Source organism: Lepidochelys olivacea (genome assembly GCF_965140295.1).
Source record: "Lepidochelys olivacea isolate rLepOli2 genome assembly, chromosome: 18".
NCBI lineage: Eukaryota > Metazoa > Chordata > Testudines > Cheloniidae > Lepidochelys > Lepidochelys olivacea.
Window position 1 is genome coordinate 19,504,787 of NC_140428.1, and position 20,176 is coordinate 19,524,962.

At 45.0% G+C, this 20,176-nt stretch overlaps 1 protein-coding gene across 2 annotated transcripts; it reads right to left on the reverse strand.

The window, feature by feature from the left end:
- Positions 1-2,739: 2,739 nt before the first annotated feature.
- On the reverse strand, positions 2,740-19,638 carry PGD (phosphogluconate dehydrogenase). 2 transcript variants are annotated; one of them, XM_084651706.1, is made up of 13 exons: positions 19,495-19,638; positions 17,178-17,253; positions 16,554-16,733; positions 15,972-16,037; positions 13,218-13,336; positions 11,802-11,871; positions 11,133-11,267; positions 10,161-10,350; positions 7,104-7,234; positions 5,891-6,024; positions 5,405-5,504; positions 3,539-3,661; positions 2,740-3,025 (listed from the first exon to the last, which is right to left on the reverse strand). In XM_084651706.1, the coding sequence occupies exons 1-13, from the start codon at positions 19,500-19,502 to the stop codon at positions 2,906-2,908; spliced, it is 1,452 nt and encodes a 483-aa protein (XP_084507832.1). In that variant the 5' UTR covers positions 19,503-19,638; the 3' UTR covers positions 2,740-2,905. The 2 variants fall into 2 exon arrangements, with proteins under 2 accessions (XP_084507832.1, XP_084507833.1); XM_084651707.1 differs by having other exon boundaries at positions 11,133-11,263; positions 11,798-11,871.
- Between the last annotated feature and the right edge of the window lie 538 nt (positions 19,639-20,176).

Consider the following 20,176-nt stretch of genomic DNA (forward strand, 5'->3'; position numbering starts at 1 on the left):
AATTTGATCCTGATTGGATTTACACCTAAGAAACACAAGGCAAAGAAAGGTTTCAGAGTAACAGCCGTGTTAGTCTGTATTCGCAAAAAGAAAAGGAGGACTTGTGGCACCTTAGAGACTAACCAATTTATTAGAGCATAAGCTTTCGTGAGCTACAGCTCACTTCCTCAGATGCATATCGTGGAAACTGCAGCAGGCTTTATATATACACAGAGAATATGAAACAATACCTATTCCCACCCCACTGTCCTGCTGGTAATAGCTTATCTAAAGTGATTTCCAGCACAAATCCAGGTTTTCTCACCCTCCATCCCCCCACACAAATTCACTCAAGAAAAGGAGGGCTTGTGGCACCTTAGAGACTAACCAATTTATTAGAGTGAATTTGTGTGGGGGGGTGGAGGGTGAGAAAACCTGGATTTGTGCTGGAAATCACTTTAGATAAGCTATTACCAGCAGGACAGTGGGGTGGGAATAGGTATTGTTTCATATTCTCTGTGTATATATAAAGCCTGCTGCAGTTTCCACGATATGCATCTGAGGAAGTGAGCTGTAGCTCACGAAAGCTTATGCTCTAATAAATTGGTTAGTCTCTAAGGTGCCACAAGTCCTCCTTTTCTTTTTAAGGCAAAGAAAGACATGAAGTAGCCACAGCCATGCAGGTTGCAGAGAAATATGTAGTTGGTCAAGGAAGCCTCTGCAAAAATCTACAGCAAGTCCTGGCTACACACTAGCAGGAAGTATCACCGCTTGAAGATGTTTCATCACTGTGACAGAAGCAACAGCAGATGAGTCATCAAACTATAGTGATGGGTGCCATAAAAGAACCTAGATAAATAGCTGGAGCACAAGGAAGAGATCCGCAGAGCAAGTTAAGAACCACTACCTTAGGTATAAAGAAAAGGAGTACTTGTGGCACCTTAGAGACTAACCAATTTATTTGAGCATGAGCTTTCGTGAGCTACAGCTCACTTCATAAAGCTCATGCTCAAATAAATTGGTTAGTCTCTAAGGTGCCACAAGTACTCCTTTTCTTTTTGCGAATACAGACTAACACGGCTGTTACTCTGATACCTTAGGTATGTGTCTCCAATCATTCACCAGTCTAGTTTCTAACAATGATTACACTGGGTGTTACATACCCCAAATACGACGTATAACCTGGGTACAGACACAAGTATTCAACAACAGATGATCAAATAGGAAGATGGAGGAGCACTTCCCCCCATCCCCCAAAGATTGTTATGGCTCAACAGAGCTATAATGAGATTACAAACAACGAGCCAAATCCTGCTCACCCTGTTCATGTTATAAACATACAACTGGAGCAGAGATTGTTTCTCACTGTGTTCATACAGTGCCCAGCACAATGGGACTCCAAATCTTGAATAAAGCATCTAGGTGCTACTAAGTACTAAGAATAGATGGGTAAGATTAGGGGAATTTCAGATAAAAATTGAAAAAGCCCTGTCCACGCAGAAAATATTCTAGTGTTGGAAAACGGTTCCCTGGCAGAACTATGCTTGACAACCATTTTCCAAGATGGTTGTGGCTAGCACAGTTCAAGCTGCAGGGCATAGTGGTGGGGCTAATAAGTCACCTGCAGGTGAGTGCAACAGATGGGATTTTCTCATGCCAACTCAGTTAATGCCACTTCCTGCAACTCATCTGGCAAGATCTTGTTTTGTACAATTGACTTCTTCAAACTTAAAATGCAGACTGCTATTCCCAAGAGGATGCTTTCACTTGACACTAATCTTTTGATAGTCATAGTGACAGTTAATTGATAGTTGCCTTTGTCTGAAAGCCATTAACATAAATAACCAACAAGGGCAAGGTATGCCTGTAAGAACTCTGCACAAAGCTTCGCAAAAAGAAAAGGAGTACTTCTGGCACCTTAGAGACTAACCAATTTATTTGAAAGCTCATGCTCAAATAAATTGGTTAGTCTCTAAGGTGCCAGAAGTACTCCTTTTCTTTTTGCGAAGACAGACTAACACGGCTGTTACTCTGAAACCTGCACAAAGCTTGACACTTAGCAGGGTTTAGAGTGAAGAAAGGGTCGTGATGACATGAACTGAGCACCACCAACAGCCTGCAGGCTCAGTTCTGTTGAGTTCTCAGGAGTCTTACGGATACGGGTTTGAAGAATATGTAGCAGTGAGAAGCGAATAGGGAGAGGCAAGCTTTGCACATTAATATGATCATTTTAAAAACCAAATTGTGAAAAAGCATTATCTTAAACCTCCAGCATAGCAGGGGAGCTAAAGCCAGAGGTGATGGCTTAGTGACTTTAGTATCAGTCTTGAAATATTTAGAATCCTTGGAACCGCTGGTTTGAATCTGTCCTAGATCAACTCAGCCCTTTATCTTTCCAAGGAAGATATATGGAGCTTGAGATGGTCAAGTCAGAGAAAGAGTGAGTGCTTTAAAATAAGACCTTTAGAGCCAAGATCTTGCCTGTTCTGAATGGACATTAAAAATTTCATAGCACTTTAATTACCTCCCTCCACCATTGTGCAGTGTTGCTTTGCATTCATGGTTTACCACCCTCTACTTATGAGGTGGCTGCATTTCAGTTGTTCTTTATCTATGTGGTTAGTGAAGCTCTTAAGGCTTGTGAACAATAAGAATACAAAATATGAATGGGGAATTAAATGTGTTCCATGAACCAGTATGTGTTTCTGGCCATCTGACTTGAGAGAGGGGAAAGCAGGAAGAGAAGAAAACACCCCACAATACATTTATAAGTGAGTTTATTTGCCTTTCTTATAAGACACATACATACAAGTTATTATAAAAGTACCCAGACAAACTCTAGCCAAATGCAGTATAAGCAAAGTGTTGCCATCAAGAGGAATGTCTCAGATCTACAGTATCTTGGCTTCCAGATGAAATATTTCCACTAGGCATTGTAGGATGAAGAGGACACATTTCCTCCATGACCTGTCCAGTTAGTATGGATGAATTCCCCTGGTTTCGATAACAGTTCATAGGTATGAGCACCAAAGTAATCACGCTGTGCCTAGATGATGAAACACACAGGAACACCACAATCAAATACCAACATCACCGAGATATTGCACCTTACATCCCACCTCTGTATGTAGGTATCTATTTAGGTTCTCAAACCAAGTCCATTGCCATGGTGTCTGAGTGACACCCATTTTAAAAGAAATATATGAGATTTGGGGCAAATCTTACAAAGTGAACATGTCTAGAATGTGTACGTGTAATCTGTTATACGATAGCAAAACCTTCAGGAAAGCAGATTCAGACTGGAGAACACAAGCAGGATAAGGGGTGGGGGGAAGGAGAGAAGTAACCTGACTGCACAACATTTTATTGCTATCGAAGTGTGAGGTAATTTAAGATTATAGGGTCTGAACCCAGGAATAACGCATAGAAGAGGTGGCAATATGGAAGAAAGGCTTTTGGCAGGTGATCCTTCACACACTGATGTGCTGTTTTGGTTTTTTTCTTCCTTGGGCTTAAATTTCAGCCTCACAGGTCTCAATGTGGCGTCTTGGGTGCTTACCTGAATCAGGTTAGCTGGCAGCATCTCATGCCTATACCCATCATAAAAGGAAAGTGCCGTAGTGAAGCAGGGCATAGGGATGCCAATCTGGACTCCAGTGCTGATCACACGTCGCCAGGAGTCCTGATGGAGAATAAAGAGAAAGAAGGAAACAGACTACTTAGCCAGCAGCATTCAGGACTACAGCAGAGGTTACTGTTCTCTAGTCTAATGGCATGTTCCTATTGGCAATCACCACCCTGGATCAAGTGAGCAGATTTTCCAATCAGTATTCATAAACAAAAGCAGTCCAGAGTGCTGTCCAGCAAGACAGAATTAAACAAGACACACACAATAAAAGCAGTACCCTATACTGTATACACAATCAGATCTAAAACTCAGGCAGGAACTCTGCTCTTTTACATATGCAGGGAGAACAAATTCCAAAGAGAAGAATATAATAAGCAGAACACTGAGCAAATAAGGCGTTTTCAGTAATCCTAATGAAAAAGAGCACAATGACTCCCCAAGGACATAAGAGACTAGTACATCGCTTCAGAATGGTATGTGGACAATCTTTTGTCTGAAAGTTAAATCTGATTTAGTAACATGCATAGGATACTCGGCTTTAGTGAATGGAATTAAGTCATAATAAAATGACTCAATTGGCCATACAGACACTGTTTATAGTTCTAACTGGACTTGTCTCCTGCCCAGATCAGAACACTTTATTTGGACAGTCCTAGGTCTAGTGAACTGAGAGCCTAGTACATTGCTGATACTATGCTACTGCATACACTAACAGCAGAATTTTTTAGCTACAAAATTGTAATCCAAACTCTGCACAGCAGGCCCCTTCCAAGGCAAAAGGCATGGTCAGTGATGAGAATGAGGTTTCACCTTGTTAGTCAAAAGAAAGAAGAAAAAAATAATAGTTTCTAGGACCACAGTTCTTCCAAACTACTGCACTCCTGTCTGATGATTTCACATGAAAATGGAGTGGCAAACTTAAGAGTTTATGGTTGCTACTAATAGAACTGCCAGGATGAGCAACTGGTTGAATGGATGTCAGTAAATTACATTGTAGAAACTGATGAGTCATGGTAGCTGAGGATGAATTAATGTGAATTAAGGGCAAAGAACTGAACATTTGTTTGCCTGTATATTACTTCTGGGGAGATCATATTAATACTTTGTGACACTCAAGGAGGTGTGTGTTACATTTGACACTATGGCAAGTCTAGGAAGAGTTACCCTTGCAGTACATCATCACCTCCAAATCCTATAGTCTAGGAAGAGTTCCGTTCAGCTCTTGATTCATTTGGATGCCAAAATTATAGGGTAGTACTTTACCCATTACAGTCAAACTCTCTCCCTTTTTTCCTTTATTTAGACATAATACCTCCATCTTTCTGATGAGATGGAAATGAAAGGTCTTGACTTCATGTGGGTATTTTTACAAAAGTGTGGGTGTTAACTTTGGTGTCCAGACCAAATTCTAATTTGGATAATTACATTTTGCCTCACCACGGTTACGATGGTGCAGTTTCAACTGGTTATGATTATGTTTCACTTCCTGTTCTTCGCTGTACACAGTAGTAGTGCTAAACAGCTGGCATGTCCCACCATGGAGATGCTGCATTTCAATGGTGGATGAGTGATTCCTAGATGCATACATTGTATTCACACACACACATGCAATCCCGAAGCGCTTTAGGATTACTTTAAAGCTCTTTGGGATTAAGGGTGTTATATAAAAGATATTTTAGAGACGTTTTTCTCTGCCCTCTCTCTTCTTGGACCTAACCACACTGCAGAAGGGGTGTTTTGGGGCATGTACTGTTTGTAAATTGTTGCCTTTGTGCTCTCCCTTCTTCAGACACACACCTGACAGTCCTCCACAGCCTTCTTAAAGAAGTCATCCAATAGCAGGTTCTGGAGATCGGGGTTTCGGTCAAAAGCATCTCTGATCTTCCCCAGGAATGCACTAAACAGGACAGACACAAAGCTGGAATTAGGTATCAGTGGTGGGAGCTGTGAATTGCCTAGAATCCAAAGGGCTAAGGGCTGGGATTTGACAGGCAGCCAGTAAGGCACAGTGTTTACAGAACTCAGCCAATCAACAGATTCCAAACACCAACACCTAGGGGAAAATGACAAAGTGAAAAAATGAAAAGATCAGCAGTGGCGGAGTAACATATAAACTTGATATCAGGTTGCATGAGCTCCAGTGTTGACATAGGCAGCAGCATCCCAGTATTAGCAGATAAAATATAGGAGATCTTCCACAGAGATCTCTGAGTGGGCCAGTCCAGCACAAGGCAAACCAAACTGCTCTCTGGTCAGCATTCCCTGCCCCAATTGCTCTCTTACCTTCTGATGATGCAGCCTCCCCTCCACATCAATGCAATGCCACCATAGTTAATTGTCCAGCCAAATTCTTTGGCTGCCTGTCTCAGCAGCATGAAGCCTTGAGCGTAGGAGATAATCTTGGAGGCATAGAGTGCCTAGAGAGAGACAAATCATATTTAGGGAAGCAGCCCACAAACTCTGATAGAAGAACTTTAGAATCTGACTCACAAGCAGAGCACACAAGTCACACCAAGGTCCATCTCAGGGGCAACACTCTAGTTATATGTAAGAAACCCACTTACTGAATTCCAAACGCTCCTAACTACTATCTCTGATGGTCAAAGCCTTTTCAATCTCACACTTCAAAAGAATATAGTTGATCCAGGTCAATAGGTACTGAGAGGTACTAAATCTCTCCCCTATGCAGTTCGGACAACTAACATCAAAATATCACCATTTTCTTGCGTTGGTGCTACCCTCATCTATTACTTGAACATGAAGAAAAAGATACAGTCAAATTCTACTTAGTTTTAGTCAGGGTTATGGTTTTGCTTGTTTTTCTTTTTTTTTGGTGCATCTATTCCAGTAGTTTTCTCCAGACTGTATGGGTACCACAGAAAGGGAGACTGCTAAAAGAGCAAGTAAGCACTCTTCACTTAATCTGGATCATGCACAGGAACACACACATACATCTCTTTGTCTCCTTTTATTCCCCAAGCCTTTTGCCAGGCAGATTTTCCTACAATAATAAATTTTTGGCACTTCTCTAGCACATTCCATCTGAGAAGTTCAATGTGCTTTCTAAGTGTTAATAAATGTAGCCTCTCCAATGGACAGAAAGTGAAATACCATCTCCATTGCACAGAGAGGGAAATGGAGACACAGAAAGGTGATGTGAATTGCCCAAGGTCACACATTGAGTTAGTGACTTGACTAGGAATAGCAACTGGTTCCCAGTCTTGTGCCTGTATCACCCTTCATCCCAACTGGGATCTTTCTCTGGTCCATGAACAAGTTCCCCATTAACCATATTTTATTGCATCTCAGTTGGCACACACCGAGAGAAATGGGCATGACAGGAGGCGGTCCAGGGCAGGCTCTAATGGCTGGAAACAAGGACAGCACAAGAGCACAGCCAACACATGTCCCATTCAGAGTCCCGGACTCACAGCATACAAGCTCACTTTGTCCCCGCAGTTCTAATGCAGAGCTCTGTCTAGAAGCCCTGACTCACCTTCCGAATATCTTCCAGAAATGCCTTCTTGTTCCCACTGAACTGAGTCATTTTGGGCCCATCCAACCGTTTGCTGGCCTGTACCCTCTCATCCTTGAGGGAAGACAAGCACCGTGCAAAGACAGCCTCACCTTTACTCAGAGAAGGAAAGAGAAGACATTTAGCAAGCACAAGCCAAACAATGAGGCCTTTCTAGCCTACTGCATGCAGAGCCAAGGCATGGGGACAGGTGTTTATAGAGATGGGATGACAGCAGCAAGCCACACTGCCATGCAAGGAAGGTCAGGTTTAGGAATGGCAGAGGACTCCCATTGGCCACACCAAAGGGAATTTCCTCTGTCTACAGGAAGAGGACCTTTTATTGAGCACCCCATGACAGCTGACTCACAGTGTGGGGCTGAGTCTCCACAATCTAATCTAGTCAGAGAACTCATATTCAATAGAGGATCATCAGAAATGGAGAAGGGAGAATCTAAAACTAGCAGAAAGTGAGGGGTGGAGGAGGAGAGAAAGGGATTAAGTGAGGAATAGCCCACACTCTGAGATCTAGAGAGTCTAACGAAAGAAAGGTGGCTTCCAACCATTGACTTAGGTTTTTGGATGAATTATCAGAATATCAGCCAGAAACACAGCCACTGGGCTAGAGCAGTTTTGGGCAGCATTGCTTTGCCTGACATACTTCTTAAAACAACATAAAGCATCTACTATATGACAAGAGTCCTGGACAAACATAATCAATGTTTCCTTATTTGTGAAAGGAACTTCAATCTTTTGGTCTCTGTTTCCTTCATCCATAAAATACAGACAATTTTGTATCACAGTATATCTTAGGGAGAGGTGGGCTTAGGAAACTAAATAAATACTTGCACAGTGCTTTGAAGCTGAGAAGCATTTACACAAATACCAAGTATGATGCACATTAATTGGAGATGCTTTTCTAGGAAACCTCAGCACACACAAAAATGCTGTAGACAAACATTACAAATAAATCGACTTCATAGGGGAAGTGAAAATTTTTATCTGTTAAGAACTTAGTTCTGGCAGTCAGGGGCCCATGCAAGATTTGTACACATCACTAAGCAAGGTAGGGAGCTGCATTCCTTGGAGAGCTGTAGAAGCAAGCAATATCATCAACTCTTGCATGGAAGCCAAAACCCTGAATTCTTGTCCTGGCAGATAAGTAAAGGCAAAACTAACTCACAGATATGTTATTTTAAAGTGTATTCATTTTAATTTAAGACTGTACAGATATTCAGGGAAAGAACTGGGAATTTAAACAGTTTCCTTTACTTTTTAGCATTTGAGGTCACCTTTCAGGGGACTGACAGAAATATGAAAGCATACAAGACTTTCCTTCTTCCTTTACAATGAATCTCCGGTTATTAAAAAGTCTTTCTTTCATACACCTGTGAATGAGTCATAGGTTTACACAGGACTTCCCAGTCATAGGTCATTATACTTTATCATAATCAGAACAAACCACTCCTTTTCATTCTTGCCCAACCCGTTTCCTTCTGCTTTATTGTGGAGGGAGCATGACTCTGCTATTGCAGGGAGGAAGTTGCAAGTCACCCTGATGCAAGGAGAAAGATGTAGCAACTGCACTAAGAATTTCCAGTATTTGCACAGGGGTTGTGAGGCACTAACTCCATAAGCCACTTCTGCAGCACAGAATTATACTTGGGAAATGCCTCCACCCTTGATCCTTGCAAAAGAAGGAGCCCAAGCAAGGGAACTTTACCAACCAAATGGAGGACACAACAATTTAAAAGTAAACAAAGCTCTGAGAGATTTAAAGCTCTGGTATAATATTTAAATTATTCAGCAAATGGCAGCCTCAGCCCTACTTTGTAAAAATGTTTTTTGTTGCAGTGCAGCCAAGCTTCTCCAATAAACTGGATTCAGCTGGCCACAGAGGGAGTGATCAATACAATTTATCTTCTAAAACAAGGGGGCTTAGCAAAACTACAGGGGAGAGAAGAGGTGGGAAAAAGAGCAGGAAAAATAAAGCAAACTCTGACAACAGATGGAACTTCCCGAAGTTAAAGTCCACACTAGAGCTTGTACCATGAATTTAAACACATCTGTAACATAGTTTGGGTGTCTACCCCTAACACACCTGTAATTTCAAAGCTATGTTCAGAAACTATGCTAGAGACAACAATCAGTGGTAGGTGGGTAATTATGTGGGTGGCTACTTTTCAGGCACACTTTAGGGGCCTGACCCAAAGCCTACTGAAGTCAATGAAAAGATTCCCACTGACTTCAATGGGCTTTGGGTCAGACCATAAGCTAACCAAAGCAGTTTAAAAAAAAAATCTGTTCACATTGCATAGAGAAACCATGCAAACAACCATCATGTTGGAACATAGATAGCAACTATGCTTCTTACAGATAAATGCTCAAAATCCATTTTCAAAGACAGCTGGGGGGGTTAGTGCTGTTCAAGCCACAGTGCGGATAAGGCCTAAGTGTCCCTATCTAGTCAGATCGACACTGTGTCACTCGAGCTCTGCTAAAACTATCACATGGAAATGGGGGAGGAGAAAGGTACAGGGATGGTGGAAAAATAATTCCTACATCTTCAGGAAGATGCAAGTTCTTATAAAACTATAGCAGAAATAGGAGTTTCTTATTCCACACATTTTCAAGGCTGTGATTTGACTCAGCATCGGGCACCAGGGGAGGATAGATTACTGAGAACAGGGCTGAACCAAACTAGAGTAGTAAATATTAAAAACCCTCTCTCGCGTCTTGGTCTGGCATTGGGTCACCACCAGCTAAGGAACTACCAAATACCATGATGGGGGCAAAGAGGTGTTGACTGTACAAGTGGGACAGATGATTAGGGAGAATTCCCATAGAAGATAAGCAAAAAGCAGGGAGCAGTACTGTCAAAGGGCAAAAAGGCCTTAACTGTTAGACCAGGGATAACAGAGACAGAAGCACCTTCATCATGGGCTTATCCCCTCTACTGTGAAGCGTTTCATGGCTAACATGCTGTTAGACCGGTAGAACAAGAGACAGTGATATCAGTCAGATTGACAAGTCAGTTACCGATGAGCGTGACAGGAACTCCATATTCCAGGGCTGAGATGGCTGTCCACTTCCCAGTGCCTTTTTGACCTGCGCTGTCCTTGATCTTTGGGAGCAGGTGTTTGCCATCAGAGTCCCTGAACTTGAGGATGTTGGCTGTGATTTCAATCAGGAAAGAGTCCAGCTCTGTCTTATTCCATTCTCCGAACACCTTGATGGAGAAACCAACAATGGGATTCCAAGAGGGATACTTACCCGAGCTCAAATTACTGGCACCCCTTCAAACCACTGACGATCTTAGCCCATTTGCCAGGCATCTTCTCAACAGCTCAGAAGAGGAACTAGCATGTCCCCATGTCAGAGGTACCGTAGGTGCATGGAGCTGCAAAGCAGCCATCTCCAAACAGAAACATACAGACATATTCTGGCCTGATACTACAAGAGCCATATGGGGAGTGGAAACGCCTCATTCCATGACACCATACTCTTGGCACTTTGACTATTTATGGCTCATCCCAAGATTAATCAGGTCTCTATAAGGATTATCTATCCACACTATTGAATCCTATCCTGCTTTAAGGGATCTCTGTGACCTACATTATTGGCTCATATGGAAGAGGTTCATTAGCTTCTTCAGCCCAAGTCAAGGAACAAGGGAGCAACAAGTGGAAACACTTCAGATCCGACCAAGACAGATTCTTTCCCAGGGCAGGAGGCACATGGGGAATGAAAGATCTGAGGCAATGGTCTAAAAGTGTTCAAGGTTTAGGACCTACCTCAGTTGGTGCCCATGCACATTTCCCCACTGGCCCTAGCAGATGATTTGATAGAGGATTCTACTACAGACATTAGCTGTGCTCCATGGAGCACATGGCCTATGGAGAGGAATGATATAACTAACTGCCTTCAAAGCAGAGCAGTCACCTGCTAGGTCTCAGGGCAGAGGTGAAATAGATGGGGGGGGGGGGGAGAAGGGGGCAGGCTGCGGCTCACCGTTGCCATCTCATCATGTTCCATTCCCAGTACATCCTTCATCAGGTGGTAGGCCTCACAGATCAGCTGCATGTCTCCATATTCAATCCCATTGTGCACCATCTTCACAAAGTGCCCAGCACCTTCTTCTCCTACCTACCAAAGAGACATCACAGGATGCCTTCAGACACACTGCTGCCACCGCTACTAAATACCTGCCCATAGTTTCCCTTTGCTTAGTACGGCTTTGTGAGTTTAGTACTGGGGAAAGGCACCCTGGACACACCAAACCGCTGTTTGTGTGTAGACACTGCATAGCAGCTTCCCTCACATTGCCCCAGCAATGTGCCCCACCTGGGATGAGAGGGGAGTTCATTCTCTACAACCAAGTCCTTCCTTGGTCTCTGCTGAGACTGTTAAAAAGGGAAATATCTGTGATAGTGGCTTCACTGCTGTGGACATGGGTCCATGTGGACAGAGAGCATGGGAAGGGTGAAGTACCACACAACAGAAATTCTGTACTGGGTGCAGCAGACTGAAGGATCAATGCAAAAAGCAGCCCTGCTTTGTTAAAGAATACATTTGTAGCATTTGTGACACGCGCATGCACACAGAGATTCCAGTGGCCTAAACAACCAAGCGATGGATCTAATCATATTCCAAGGTCTATCAATGTCTGTCAGTACTTGCCCAGTCACAACAGGGTTCCCCAGTGTTCACTTTAGCAGCGATGCTTTGAAATATCTTCTTGATGTGAGGCCTATGGAGAGGAATGATATAACTCAGCAGCTGGACACAAACATTACAAGAGAAAATTTATCGATGTCGTACTGCCACTGTAACTCACCCCCAGGCCAAATGGGGAGAGAGGACTTGGCTACCAGACATCTCCATCAAAACCAAGATAAAGGCAAAATGCCTCAAGGATTAGCCACTCTATGCAGGAAATAGCAAACCGCACAAGCTGTGCATTTATACAGCACCTTGTAGAGGAGGCCGTCAATGCACTTCACAAAGGTGACAACTATTATCCCCTCCATTTTTCAGATGGGGAAGCTGAGGCAGAGAAAGATTAAATGTCACGCCCAAGGTCATATAGCGAGTCAGTGGAAGAGCCTGAACAGAACCCAGATTCTCTGGCTTGCAGCCCTACATATTAACCACATCATCAGTCTTAGCTAATTTGGAAGGGGAGAAGGAGGAGGCTTAATGAATGTTAACTGGGAGGTTGTGCCAAGCAGATGATATGGTATAAAAGAACACTGAGTCAGAAGTGGGCGAAAGGAGCCACCTGAGAGGAGCATGAACATAGAACGGGGTGCAGGAAGAGAGGAGGATAGAATTCTAGGTGGGGATGGAAGAAACAAGCAGCCTTTATCCACGTGTTTAAGATGAAAAGAAAAGCAGAGATTACTCTTGTAGTTGCCCACTTGGCACCATCAAGTTGGAACAAGCTGATCTAAGAGGTAAAGCTGGTGTGAAGCGACAGAACTTTTCAGTTTCTAAAGCTGTCTTTTCCTTGAGCCAAGAATAGGCCCAGAAAAAATCTCTCTCCAGACACACAGGAAAAAAATCACCACGGTCACTGTTGCACCGTCCCTTCCAGGGACATGGGGGTGGGAGAAGGAGCTGGATCGAGAGCCATGTTTGTGTGCAAGAATTCATGCATCCTATTAACAGTTCAGAGACACTGAAGAGCAAACTAAGCCTCCTTTGAGCTATGAGTCACTGCAGCAGCTCCTGTTGCTGCCCATGTTATAACTAGCAATTTCTCAGCTGGCACGGAGTCCCAAAAGAGTCAAATAAAGGTCTCTGGTATATCTGGTCAGGTTCCCCGTTCTCCTCTCCCCTGAAAAGTTGGTACCTCCACCTGCACACTACTGAGAAGAAAACTGGGTGAGCCTGGACTGCCATGAACAGCCAAGACTGCCTGTGACCTCAGCTGGGCTGAGAAGTCCTGAGCCCCCAAGAAACATCAATTTTCTCTTGATATAGACACATCCCACCCTCACCAGTACCCTCTGCTCCCAACATCCAGAGACGACTTTGTTACTACATGACCAGTCTACAAGAGGAGCTGGTGGGAATGGGAGGGCTGATACTTACCAAGCCTCTTTGTCTCCTCCTGGCATGAGTGAGGGTCCGTACCTGGCACCCTCCTCTCCCCCACTAACACCACTTCCTACGAACAAGATGCCCTTTTCCTGGAGTTCTTTACAACGTCTCTGAATGGGAGAGAGAGAAACAGTATTCAACAAAAGCTTTTCTGAAACAGAGGAGGGGGAATCCTGCATTTTACTTCAAACACTCATGGGGTCAGGATAGAGCCAAGACAGAGATGGCACCATCTGGGCCCAAAAATAGTTTTTTCAGTTCTGCTTTGGTCGTGGCAATATATGGAATCAAAGAGGAACATACACACAGGCTGCACTTTGAACATTAGGAAACTTCCCCTTGCTCCCCCACTGACATGGGTCCTTGCAAAGAGAAGATAAGCCCGAAATTGCAAGCCCATTAGCAAGAATTTTTAATGAATCTGTAAACTCAGGAGTTGTACCGTATGATTGGAGAATTGCTAACACAGTTCCTATTTTTAAGAAAGGGAAAAAAAGTGATCCGGGTAACTAGCAGGCCTGTTAGTTTAACATTTGTAGTATGCAAGGTCTTGGAAAAAATTCTGAAGGAGAAAGTAGTTAAGGACATTGAAGTCAATGATAAATGGGACAAAATACAACATGGTTTTACGAAAGGTGGATAGTGCCAAACCAACATGATCTCCTTCTTTGAGAAAGTAACAGATTTTTTAGACAAAGAAAACGCAGTGCATCTAATTTACCTAGATTTCAGTAAGGCGTTTGATACCGTGCCACATGGGGAATTATTAATTAAATTGGAAAAGATGGGGATCAATATGAACATTGAAAGGTGGATAAGGAATTGGTTAAAGGGGAGACTACAACGGGTCCTACTGAAAGGTGAACTGTCAGGCTGGAGGGAGGTTACCAGTGGAGTTCCTCAAGGATCAGTTTTGGGACCAATCTTATTTAATCTTTTTATTACTGACCTCGGCACCAAAAGTGGGAGTGTGTTAATAAAGTTTGCGGATAATACAAAGCTGGGAGGTATTGCCAATTTAGAGAAGGAGCAGGATATCATACAGGAGGATCTGGATGACCTTGTAAACTGGAGTAATAGTAATAGGATGAAATTTAATAGTGAGAAGTGTAAGGTTATGCATTTAGGGATTAATAACAAGAATTGTAGTTATAAGCTGGGGATGCATCAATTAGAAGTAACAGAGGAGGAGAAGGACCTTGGAGTATTGGTTGATCATAGGATGACAATGAGCTCCCAATGTGATATCGCCGTGAAAAAAGCTAATGCAGTCTTGGGATGCATCAGGAGAGGTATTTCCAGTAGGGATAAGGAGGTTTTAGTACCTTTATACAAGGCACTGGTGAGACCTCACCTGGAATACTGTGTGCAGTTCAGGTCTCCCATGTTTAAGAAGGATGAATTCAAACTGGAACAGGTACAGAGAAGGGCTAGTAGGATGATCCGAGGAATGGAAAACTTGTCTTATGAAAGGAGACTCAAGGAGCTTGGCTTGTTTAGCCTAACTAAAAGAAGGTTGAGGGGAGATATGATTGCTCTCTATAAATATATCAGAGGGATAAATACCGGAGAGGGAGAGGAATTATTTAAGCTCAGTACCAATGTGGACACAAGAACAAATGGCTATAAACTGGCCACCAGGAAGTTTAGACTTGAAATTAGACGAAGGTTTCTAACCATCAGAGGAGTGAAGTTTTGGAATAGCCTTCCAAGGGAAGCAGTGGGGGCAAAAGATCTATCTGGCTTTAAGATTAAACTCGATAAGTTTATGGAGGAGATGGTATGATGGGATAACATGATTTTGGTAATGAATTAATCTTTAAATATTCATGGTAAATAGGCCTAATGGCCTGTGATAGGATGTTAGATGGGGTGGGATCCGAGTTACCCAGGAAAGAATTTTCTGTAGTATCCAGCTGGTGAATCTTCCCCATATGCTCAGGGTTTAGCTGATCGCCATATCTGGGGTCGGGAAGGAATTTTCCTCCAGGGCAGATTGGAAGAGGCCCTGGAGGTTTTTCGCCTTCCTCTGTAGCACGGGGCATGGGTCACCTGCTGGAGGACTCTCTGCTCATTGAAGTCTTTAAACCACGATTTGAGGACTTCAATAGCTCAGACATAGGTGAGATTTTTCGCAGGAGTGGGTGGGTGAGATTCTGTGGCCTGCGTTGTGCAGAAGGTCAGACTAGATGATCATAATGGTCCCTTCTGACCTTAGTATCTATGAATCTATGAAAAAAAAAAACATCTCTTGGCACACGGCAGTTTTATCCAAGTGAATTATTCCTGTACCATTTCCATGCTCATGGGATACATGGTCAGTGGAATGACACCAATATTGCCCATTAGCATATATTCTATGACCTCGTGTTCCTCTCAGGCAATAGTTCTGCTATAAGCATCCTGGCTTCCAGAGATTAGAACAGATGCATTTTCAAAGGGGCTTTATTCTAATGAGGCCAGTGTTTTTATTGCAATATTTCTGGACACAAACATACACCTGTCACAGGTCTGGTCCTACTATAAGGATCTAGCAACTCTAACATAGTTCTTTAACAGGTTTGTCAGTAAGGGGGCTCCACTGCAGACAGAATTTGGTGTGGTTCCCCCCAAACAGGAGACTAAAAGACATCCATGTATACAGCAGTTCTGGTTCACCCATTTCTGGGAGGAAAGAAACACTGTCAGGGCATTCTCAGCCCATTCACCAAGAGGAAGGGGTCTAGAAGGCAGCATCAGGCTTACCGTGGTGTCCCTGTACTCTGAATTCCCTCCGTCAATTATGATGTCTCCAGCTTCCAGCAATGGCACCTGCAACCAGAAAAGAAAAAATAAAATCAATCAGCATTATTATTTGGTCCATATAGGAAAAACTTAGAACTGACCTGCAGCTGAGATCCCCGAAAGGTCAGAGTGAACTCATCAGAACCTGTTCCGGATGGTATTGCCTTAATCACAAGCAACCCTCCTTTTAGGGGCCAGATTTATTAAGGGCTCATCACTAGACTGGGCTCCTCAACAACAGAATCCAAAGGCTAAAACAAGGGGAGGGTTGTGTGTGTGTGTTTTCCCCATCTATAAATCAGAGACATCACCTTATCTACTTGGGCGTAATTAGTGTCTGTAAAGTTCTAACAACCAAACCTTTATTTTAAGGCAGTCTTCTAACTGATTTTAATCCCCACGAGTTCTCATATGCAAGTGACTTTAAGCAATGCCAAGTTAGCAGCCTGTGAGATTGTCTCTGCAACAATGGGAAGGTGGACCTGGCATGGCGGCAGCAAAGAACAAGGGGCCAGTAGCAGCTAGGAAGGAAACTATCCTCACCAGACTTTTGATGAAGTCATCCACTGCACTTCCAGCTTTCACCAGCAAGATGATCCGACGTGGCTTTTTCAGCTTGGAGACCATCTCCTGTAGACTGTGAGCCCCAATCACTTTGGTTCCCTTGGCCTCATTGGCCAGAAAGGCATCCACTTTGGACACCGTCCTGTTAAATGCACAAACCTGGGAAAGCAAAAAATGTGATGTTGTCCATATCAATCAACAGTCGGCTAGCTCCAGCATTATACACTTCTCTCCTGCTTCCGCCCTCCAAGAAGCCACATGTCAGTGATACTCTTGCAGCTTTTCTGTATGTCTTTCCATTAGGTTCAATCGCTAACAGGATGTTCCAAGTGCAATTGCAACCCCCAAAGGATGAATTGATGTCTAACAAATCCACATGTGATCACAATTCCTGGCTAGACACAGATGAGTACAGCCCTTTTCTCCAATCCCTTCCTTTTTGAGCAGCAACAAAGGCTGTGATAAAAGGGAAAGAATCTGAACTCAGGACACTGTTCACGTACACCACCTCCCACACAAATTAAAATGCCCACCTGCTGCTCTTGGACACTAGGGATTCAGCCCTTGGAAATGACATATAATTCCCCAAATTCCTTCACTCACCACAAAGCCATGGTCATTCATGTTTAAAACCAGGTTCTGACCCATTACAGCCAGTCCAATCAAAGCAATGTCAGCTCTGAAAAGTAGAACAACAACACACCAATATCAGAAAGATTCCAACTGTCATTAACAATGATCCTTTCATGATCTACCAGGCTATTTTGGTCTGAACTGTTCAGTGAACCTGTGCTGGTGAGATCGTACATATATGCTCCCTGATCTTACATGCGCTATAGAGGACTCTATATAAACAGTGTGAGCCCACATGATTAACAGATTCTGGTCTTAGGCAGAGACAGTAGAGAGGTGAACACAGCAGAGCTCTCCACAGTGCATACCAAGTGATCTTGAGCTGCCAGGATCCCGTCCCAACTATCAAGGCAAACAAGCCCTGGAAGGAAGAGAGAAGGAAAATACCCCACCAGCAACTAGAGGGGAGGTGAAAGGAGGAGCAAGAGGTGATACTGTGCCAAATGGAGTCAGAGTGAGCAGCACAATACCCCAACACAGCTCTGGAGTGCTCACACTGTGGCAGTGCAGCCCCAACCAACGACACTGTGTCAGACACAACATCTGGACATCACTTTGCATTTCTGTACTTTGCTGCATCTTCAACAGGTGCCAAGGCGGCGCTCCAAGGCTGGTATCAGTGCCCCAGCAGGGGTGGAGGAGGGAATGAAGTAGTGCTGGAGACTGATTTAAAGAGAGCTAATGGGGACATAAGGGGCTGTTTCAGGATGACAGGGCAATCAATACCAGCGATGTCATTTTCACAAGGTCAGGGCTCCACGCCCAGCAGCACCTGAATTTTGCCTCAGGCCTCTGACAAAGCAGTCCACTTCAACTGGCAGAAATCCAGTTCATGGAGCCACTTGGTTATCATGTCCTCTCTTCCCAGCGTCCTATGGTTTACTGCACAGGACACTGCAGAAAGAAGTTGGGAGGAACTACCAGGGCCACCAACTTCCCCAAGCTCCGCAAGGAAGAGATGAGCTACCTTATGCAAAGAGAGACTTCTGTGTAGAAGTCTTTATATGAATAACGTCTGCCCTGTCCCCTCTTCACTCTGCCAGGAATCTTCTCTTCCACATCAGCTTGATGGTTCACCTGATTATCCATTTGTTTTGGGAGTCATCCTGCCCCCGACCCCTGAGGCAGATAATTAAAGGCTGTACTGTATATTCTAGAGAAAGATCAACGAGGGAGGACATTTGTCTCCAAGCTCAGGACCCTGAAATTCCGAACAGGTCAGACAGGAGAGTGTATTGCCCCAGCACATTCACAACCTGTCTTTTCCCCTTCTGTTCATGCTCTTGAATTCCTTTGCCCTGTACAAGTCCATCTGTAACCTGACAATTTCCAGTAGGAGTTATCAATAGGACAATATATTTGGCAACACTTTTCTGGTGAGTAATGTTTCTCAACTTATTAAGTCAATAAGAAAAAAGAAAAGTGAAATAATTGACGAGAATTTCAGCCAGAGGCTTCAAAGCATCCGCATATTTTCTGACTCTATTTGCATATGCAGCAGGATGACAAACTGAATTAGTAACTGACTATTGCTTTAGCATGCAGCTTGAGGGCCATTAAGGAAGTCACTGAAGGCAACAATCCAGCTCTCATCGAATTCTGATGCCTTCTCATCTGAGAGTGCTGAGCAGAACTCTTCACTGTCACCCCCCTCAATCCTATCCGAGAGTGGCCCATGTCAGTAGTCCCTGTGCATCATCGTGGGATGGGCAAAATGAGCCCCGCAAGGCTCGGGTCAAAGTTTGAGCAAGGTGGTTCCAGTCTCCTGGGGGTGCGGGGCAGACGGGAGAGCCTCCTCTCAGCCCCAAGAAAAAAACCCTGACTCACAGGCTTTAAGACCAGAAGGGACCGTCTGTGATCCCCTAGTCCAGTGGTTTTCAACCTGTGATCCATGGACCCCTGGGGGTCTGCGACTGTGTCCAACCCCAAAGGGGTCCGCACCTCCGTTTGGAGTTTTTTAGGGGTCTGCAAACGAAACAGTTGAAAACCACTAACCTGGTCTAACCTCCTGCACACGCACCTCCCAACCCCCCCCCCAACTTCAACCATCCGGTTCCCCACTTCTGAGCCAGCCAGGAAAACAACCGTGCACGGACGGCATCCTCGTACTCGGCCCGCCCGGTCATTCCCAGGGGCCGGGGCCTCGCCGCCGCGGGTCCCAGCCAGCCCAGCGCGCTTCAGGTCGAGGCCACGCACTGCCCCGGACCGAGCGCCCCCGCCCCCGCCCCCGCCCGCCTGGGTGGCAGGCGGCTCCAGCGCCAGGCCTGGGACCGCCCGCGGGACTCACTGTGCCATGGCGGCGGCGGCGGCGGCGGCGGCGACTCCCCTCGCTGGGCCGGTAGGGGACTGGGCAAGCGGCGGCGCGGCCGGGCCAGCTGTACTCGCCCAGCTCCGCTCCCATTGGCCCAAGGCCGCTTCCGCCTCTCGGGAGGGCGGGACTTAGGGGCTCGTCCTCGCCTAGTTCCGCCCCATCTGTGGGCTGATGGCTCAGACGGGCCCAGCCGAGCGCCGATCTCATCGTCCTTTAGAGGGGCGGGGTCCGCCTTCAAGGCCTTGCAGCAAGGGGGGTGGCAGGCAGTAGCCGGGGAGTCCAGGCTGCTGGGCAGGTCTCCCTCATGCAAAATGAGGCACAGCCTAACCCCAGAGCGTGGCTGTGGGTATCAATGCTAAATCCAGAGGGTTGCCATCTTTCTAATTGCACAAACCCAAACACCTTTGCCCCCCCCCTTCTGAGATCCCTCCCTCCAGCCTCCCACTTCTATCACGGGCTTTTCCCCACCCTCACTCATTTTCACTGGGCAAGGGGTTGGGGTGTGGGAGTGGGCTCAGGGCTGGGGTGCAGCCTCCAGGGTAGAGCTAGAAATAAGGAGCTAAGGGCATGGGAAGGGACGCGGCTGGGACTTGAGGTATGGGGGGAGGTGAGGGCTCCAACCGGGGCATAGGGGGATGCAGCTGGTGAGGAGGGGTTT